The sequence below is a fragment of the Carassius auratus genome, chromosome 41 (genome assembly GCF_003368295.1).
Source record: "Carassius auratus strain Wakin chromosome 41, ASM336829v1, whole genome shotgun sequence".
NCBI lineage: Eukaryota > Metazoa > Chordata > Actinopteri > Cypriniformes > Cyprinidae > Carassius > Carassius auratus.
Genome location: NC_039283.1, coordinates 2,511,398 through 2,518,897, shown reverse-complemented (window position 1 = coordinate 2,518,897; position 7,500 = coordinate 2,511,398). Strand labels below are relative to the sequence as shown.

The window sequence follows — 7,500 nt, the reverse complement described above, 5'->3', positions numbered from 1 at the left end:
ATTGTTAAACTACATTCAAGAACAAAACAGCATTCTGAAATTGCTATGTGATGATGGGTAATGCCTGACATTGCAGAGTTTTGGTAGCTTATAAAAAAGAAAGAAAAGTAACCGGCAGTCCTCTGGGGCCTAGAGGTCCGAGATCTCCCTGATCTCCAGGATCACCTGGCTGGCCCTGTAAGGCAAAAGCAAAATGAGCAGGTTTAATATTAAAAAGCTTACATTTATAAATGAAGAGGATGATTCTAAATGAGGTCACTCACCTTCTGTCCCCTGGACCCAGTGCTTCCTTAAATCCTGCCTTTCCTAAAAAGCCAGGAGATCCCTGTGGAAAAGAGATCAACACAGTATCAATGGCTGTATGTGGTTTATTTGATATTAATGCCAACAGTAACCGAACAAAATGGTCAGTGCATTGTTTTTCAATATGCACCTGAGGTCCAGGAAGACCAATATATCCTTTCTGCCCAACTGGACCAGATGGACCGATAGCACCCTGAACAGAAAGAAAGACTCAATCCCAAACTCAAACATATATACATCCAATTTGGCATCTTTTGTTACTGTTAATAAACTGGCAAACAAATCAGCTACAGCTCTACATTTTTTTATCATTATGGGGTCCACCTTGTATTTATTGATAGTTTAAAAAAGGATTAGGATCAATTTGCACATTACCAGTGGACCTGTGGCCCCAGGGAGCCCTGGTAGTCCTGGTGCTCCTGCAGGCCCTCTGGGACCCTGAATTCACAGGCAATAATGTCATTTGGTATAACTTTTGTCGTGACCTAAATATTATGTATACAATTCTTTACCAGAGGACCTGATGTGCCTCTTCTACCATTAGGGCCCTAAAAATGGAGATAAAAATAAAAAAATAGAAATCAGGCTTTTATTAATGCTTCTGTACTATAATTACAAAATATAATTTTTAATTAATTAATTAATTTACTGGTCTGCCTTTATCACCAATTTTGCCTGAAAGACCATCTGGACCTGGTTCACCCTTTTAAGCACACGAAGAAAGAATGATAAGAAAATAAGATATTGATATTTGTTGTTAAAGCATTCACTCCATAAACTGTATATATATATATATATATATATATATATATATATATATATATATATAATATATATATATATATATATATATATATATATATATATATATATATAAATGTTGTAGTCCTAATATTTCTATTAATACAATTAGACAAGTAAATGTAAAATGGCACTGTTAATGGTCAGTTGTTACTAAATAATCTCCCCATACCTGAATGCCTGGGCCACCGATGTCACCTTTAGGACCGCGGGAGTTGTTGTCTCGTCCTGGATTTCCCTGATTATAATTAAATGGTTTAACAAGGGTCAAAATTCAGCCAAACACTACTGGAAAATCTGCTGCTCTATTCGCTGTCCTTGCACCTGGTATTATTTCCCACCAATGCCCCAAAATTCCCTATTTTGCTTCAATAATCTAGGGACATTCTTTGCGACAAGAAACAATGTTAACCACAAACTATTCCTTTGGAACAGAGGGAGCTGGGCAATTTACTTTATGCAATCTATATGAATCAGTAGATCAATGGAAATTAAAAATCACCATTCTAATGATAGTATGAATAGTGTTTTGTTACATGAAATGATCATTTATTAAGATTATAATGTATCTCCTAACCGGATCTCCTCTCAGGCCTTGCTGTCCTTGGTTTCCAGGGTTTCCTTTGACACCTTTTGTACCCTGCGATTAAAGAACAGTGAAGATCATTGAAATCAGAGCACTTAAGAAAGAATATACAAAGAATATATTTGATGGATTTTACTGGGCTGCCTGGATCTCCTCGCTCCCCTGGGCTTCCTGCTGCTCCAGTCATGCCCTGAGGAGAACAAACAGATTTTTTTAATCAACCATGACTAAAGTTTTATGTTTTTTTTTTTTAGGTTTTTATAGATGTTTGCTTGGCAGTTACTTGGTCCTGTAAATGATAACTACATAACTACGTGTTACATAAATAAGTTTATTAATCATTATAATAGTGGAACACATCCATTTTACAGACAAGACAGGACAAATAACTGAACAAAACGAGGGAACTTATGAGATTAATTATTGAACACAGGTGGAAACGAATGACACCAGGGGAACTAGGTCATAGGAAAACATAGGACCATACATGTAACATGTATTATATATTTTAGATAACTTTTATTTATTTTATTTTGGATCATATCTGTCCTGGATTACTCACTGGATGTTAGAAGTACACCATCATTTTCTTACCTGAACACCATTTACCCCATCAAAACCATCTTCTCCATCATATCCCTATTAAAAAATAAAATTAAAGGAAACTTATGATATCAATAAGAACGCAGATTACATTACTTTCATTAAGAAGCCAAATGAAAGTGAAGGAGACAGGAGCACAATTTATATGCAACCTCATAAAAACAAGAATAAATAAACCACAGGCTATAACAAACCTTTCCAAATGGCAATCAAAACAGTTGTAAAACAACAATAACCATAGGCTACAAAAAAACTTTCCAGATGGCAATCAAAGACTGTAAACCAAACACCAATGCCAGATAGTAACTGCTGTCTGGTTATTATTAGGTAGACACTTGACAGCTTTCTCTCCAGAGCTTATTAAACGAATATGTGAACTTTATATGTCTGAGTAAAATCCTTGTGGATGTACTCACATTGTCACCTCTGTAGCCTCTGCCCCCTGAAGAAAAACAAATAACATCGGAAAATAAATATTGCAGTGTTTCAGCACTATAAGCCACATTTAAAACTTACTATTTAAACATATAGCACTACATGTTACCTTTATGCCTCTTCTTCCAATGCATCCCTGATGTCCTTGAGATCCATTCAAACCAGGAAGCCCTCTCTCACCCTGTAACACACATGTATAGCACATGAAAGTCATAGGACTTTAGTATTTTAGTATATTCAGTATATATTCCGGTATTAAAAGCGTTACAGTGTTTTGTTTTGTTTTTTGGGCAAAAATAAATAGTACCTTAAAACTAATGCAGTACCATTCAAACGGTAAGGTTCTTATGCTTGCCAAGGTTACATTTATTTGATAAAAAATACAGTAAAAAACGTATATTGTGAAATATTATTACAGTTTAAAATTACTATTTATATTTTAATATATAATTTATTTCTGTGACAGCAAAGCTGAACTTTAGGCATCAGTTATACCAGTCTTCAATGTCACATCATGATCCTTCAGGAATCATTCTAATATGCTGATGAATTTCCTTTTTTCTCTCGTAATTTTTTTTTACATTTTCTTCTGTGAAGCTGAACAATAAGTACTGTAAACGTGCTATAAAATAAAACAGAAAATTATGTTTTTGCAATGGCTTAAAAAAGTTATTGATGACAGTTTTTAAGGATGATACATCCAGAGTAACAGTTTTACATTATTACAACAAACTGTGTTACCACTTAAAAATGTTAAGGATCCAAACACTAAAAACACAATGAGGTCTAAGGGCAGAGTAATGTAGCTTGCTTATCGCATGATAGTCAAACATTTAAACAAATAAAAATACATTTAAATTGAATAACTTACAGTTTCTCCTCCTTCTCCAGGGAAACCAGGATGTCCCTTTGGTCCAGGTGACCCCTGATAAGCAATACAGTGACAAATTAAACACTTATCTCCATTTTCAACTATTGTTCAGTAAATCTTGAGTCATAAATCTAATGACCTTAATCCCTGGAGGACCATAACTTCCACGTGCTCCCTCATGGCCTGTGCATTTACACATCACTTTACAGCACTCCCTTGAGGCAACAGTATCCTGAGGATTGGGAAAAAAAGTGAGAAAGTGAGAAACACTTGAAGGAAGAAATTTTATGTTATGGAGATTACTGTTGACACATTGAACCAAACACTTGACATCCTGACATATTTCTTAAGTGCTCTTTAATAATTTACAGCTGTTTCTCTTCCTCTTAGAGTGCCTCACACTCCCTCCCACAGGAAGCCATTTATGTACACAGCGGTCAACACACTGTTGTAATAACTAAGGGAAACCATTTGGCTGCTAATATACTAAACCTGCAATGTACTTGCATGTGACAAATAAGGCCTGAATATTTTCAAAAGCACCAAAATTATGAAATATAGATTGCCTCATTGCCATGATCAGATTTTCTCAGTTTCATCCTTTTGTCTATGATTTGGTGATGTAAATCAACTTACAATTTCTTTCTGCATGGCACTGGCCACATTCTGCATGCTGATAGAGAGAAGCTGCCTGTACTGCATCCCTCGACCAAACTCCAGCCTCTGCAGGTCAGCAGTGTTTTTAAATCCTTCTAGAGCCACAGTCATCAGCGCGTTTACACCTGTGAATGTCACAAAAGGAGTCTTACTAAACGCATATTTAACTGCCTTTGATTTGAAGCAGGCACATCTGTAACTGTAACTGCATAGTATGAAGTTGCTTTTGTTGAAAAGATATTGAACAGAGTGCAGGTTTTTAAGATTTTTGTTGTTTAGTCTTTGTACCACTCGTCCGGAGGCTGTTGACGGCAAGCAGTAGGTCCTCAACAGGTTCATCCAGCCCGTCTGTAAAGATGATCAGCACCTAAGAAGAGAAATCAAGGAAAAAAGTTTAGGGCCAACATGAATAGTTGAAGGTTCATGCTGATTTATGGCGGTCATTGCTGGTTTGATGGCGGTCTAACTGGTGGATAAGCATAGCAAATAAAATCATGTATTTTTCAGATGGGGCTGGTCTGGTAACTGCTATTCTCACCTTTACACCCGAATTTGAAGCTTTAAACTTTTCTTGAAAAGAGCGTAGAAGTTGGGAGTTGAATTTCAGAGACTGTGAAGTCCGAAGTGCCATAACTTTTTCCACCACACCTTCATCATACTCTCTGAAGGAAAAGTCATACAGCAAATTTCCATTAGCATCAACCAGTCGAAGGTCTACATTGGTACTGAGGGTTGGGCTGCTTAAACAGCACAGGTTGTGCACAACTGAAATGTAGCGGATGATCTCTGGCAGGTAGGACTGCAGCCTTTTCTGGTCTCTAAATATTGACAGAGAACTTGAACTGCTGCGCGAGTTATCAAATCCAATGCCAATGTCAATAGAGCAACCTAAGTAAAGAGAAACAGAATTTAAATGTGATAAATTAAATGCTGTCAGTGTTCTAATCACAACAATAATTATATGCATATATGAATAATTATTTTCATGATAAAGATAATAAATAGCTGATACTTAAAATTTATCCCATTTTGCCTAACATAATTTAAAAGAAAAACATCATTTTAAATGCTACAATTTAATTAAGGCATCAGAACATTTTAATGTGAAATATAAAAAATCTACATTTAGAGATTTGCTAGATTGCTAGATTTAACTTGACAGTAAATAATTAGTTTAAATTATTAATGTTATGGTTAATAAAGATTAACTTTAAGTGGGTGTTAGATGATGGGTAAAATCTGGGAAATTAACAATTAATTATAACAATTAAGAATCCATATCAAACAACCTGATAAATACAAAATAATAAATAGATAAAAAACAGTGGCCAATAACCAATGTGGTACAAATATACTGTGGATTCCTAATTACTCTTAAAGGGATACTCCTGCCCAAATACATTTTTGTCATAAATCACTTACCGTAATGTTGTTCCAAACCTGAAAAAAGCTTTGTTCATCTTCAGAACATAATTTAAGATATTTTGGATGAAAACCAGGAGGCTTATGACTGTCCCATAGACTGCCATTCACAAGCCTCATGGTTTTTGTCCAAAATGTCTTATACTGAGTTCTGAAGATTTCAATTTGGGTAGGAGTATCCCTTTAAAAGGTATTTAACTTTATTTTCAGTTCTTCAATTTAATATCACATAAAAATGGTACTTCAACTTACTTTTTGGAAAACAGAGGGCATCAACAAATATTTCTGTTGTCAGATTAAGGTAGTTGAAGTCTTGCCTTTGAATAACCTATCTGGTGACCCGGCAATATAGCTGAGCTGTTGCATCGAGACATCTCCAATTCCAATCACAAAAATTTCAATTTGCAGACCTCTGAGATAATCGGCTGCTTCGTTCACGCAGTCTGATGAAACACCATCAGTGATAAGTACAAGATTTTGTGGTACGCCGCTCTGTTTGCGACTCCCCTTGCTCTCATCGAAGAATTCCGCAACCTCATGCAGAGCTTTTCCAATTTTTGTCCCTTCTTTAATTTGCGTGAATTGCCGAATTGCTCTTTTCACATCATTCGCATTGTTGTACTTATTTAAGTAGAACTCCTTCTGATATACACTGCTGAACTGGGCTATACCAATTCTGTAAAGTTCTGGAGAAATACGGAGCTGGTTCACAACATTTTGCAAGAAATCAATCATGGTTCTCCATGACTCCTTGCTGATGCTTTCAGATCCATCGATCAGAAACACCAGGTCGGCTACCTCTTTCTGGCATTCTGCAAGACAGAACAATCAAACTGAGTCAAGCCAATTCTGATCATGTTAGATCTAAATCAAGAATTCATTCTGAAGCAAAATCTTTTACCTGGTTTGGTTGCATTGCAAAGCACTTTGGAGATGTTCGTCTGCAGTGATTGAAGACCCGCGTAATTATCAACGTAGAAGATTTTGGTTTTGTTCTGGATAATTATCTCCAGCTCACTCTCTTGTGCTCTGGCCACTCCAATTCCATACACATTTATATTTTTGGCTGCAAACCCATCAGCCCGTGCACGTAAGTTTACTTGGTCTGTAGCATTACCATCTGTAATTATGAACAGCATTTGAGGAGTGCCCCATTTCTGGCGCCCACCATACTCTTCACTGAAGTAATTGAGCGAGTATCCTAGAGCCTCAGCCGTGTTGTCATTTCCAGGTGGGGACTTCAAGGTTTTATGGCTTCCACTACCTGACGTTTATTTTTGTACTGGTTTAAAGAGAATTGATTTGGAGTGCCTGAGTAGACAATGACGCCAATGCGAATTAGATTGTCAGCAACCTGTGTGCTGTTCACCACTGAAATTAAAAAGGTTTTAATGTTTTCAAACTCCTGAATACCAATCCGGCTGGTGCACTGCACCAAGAAGATCACATCAGCCACCTGTGTGCCTGGACAACCTACAAGTACAATGATAAAAAGGATTATTAAAAATCCATTAAATAAAATCATGTAACCCAAGACTAGATTAAAAGCAGCCCAAAAATCCCAGGCTGTTGTAAGATGGTTTATTCTAGTGCTTGCTTGAGTCTGGTTATATTAATGTTGTTCACTTGCAAAACTTTGTAGTCAAACAACTGGGTTTAAAAAGGGGTCTAAAAGGGTACGGAATTTTTCAATTCAACTAAAATAAGTGTATAATTTTTACCTAATTTTGACAATCTCTTAAAGCAAAATTGTTTCAAAACTGACCTATATAAATGTACATTTAAATTTACCAAGGGTGAAAACCCCTTCATTTCAGAATGC

General features: G+C 36.1%; 1 protein-coding gene across 1 annotated transcript in view; it reads right to left on the bottom strand.

Annotated features, from left to right (window-relative positions):
* The window catches only part of LOC113059477 (collagen alpha-6(VI) chain-like), a 1,020,620-nt gene that overhangs the window by 11,529 nt on the left and 1,001,591 nt on the right, over window positions 1-7,500 (bottom strand). The window contains 22 exon segments of the mRNA XM_026228007.1: window positions 113-175; window positions 264-292; window positions 295-325; window positions 434-496; window positions 679-741; window positions 816-851; window positions 953-1,006; window positions 1,277-1,342; window positions 1,682-1,744; window positions 1,827-1,880; window positions 2,285-2,329; window positions 2,710-2,737; window positions 2,839-2,909; window positions 3,600-3,653; window positions 3,739-3,831; window positions 4,236-4,381; window positions 4,545-4,623; window positions 4,795-5,144; window positions 5,931-5,996; window positions 5,999-6,490; window positions 6,580-6,927; window positions 6,930-7,151. Of these exon segments, the coding sequence (XP_026083792.1) occupies window positions 113-175; window positions 264-292; window positions 295-325; window positions 434-496; window positions 679-741; window positions 816-851; window positions 953-1,006; window positions 1,277-1,342; window positions 1,682-1,744; window positions 1,827-1,880; window positions 2,285-2,329; window positions 2,710-2,737; window positions 2,839-2,909; window positions 3,600-3,653; window positions 3,739-3,831; window positions 4,236-4,381; window positions 4,545-4,623; window positions 4,795-5,144; window positions 5,931-5,996; window positions 5,999-6,490; window positions 6,580-6,927; window positions 6,930-7,151 (2,516 nt within the window).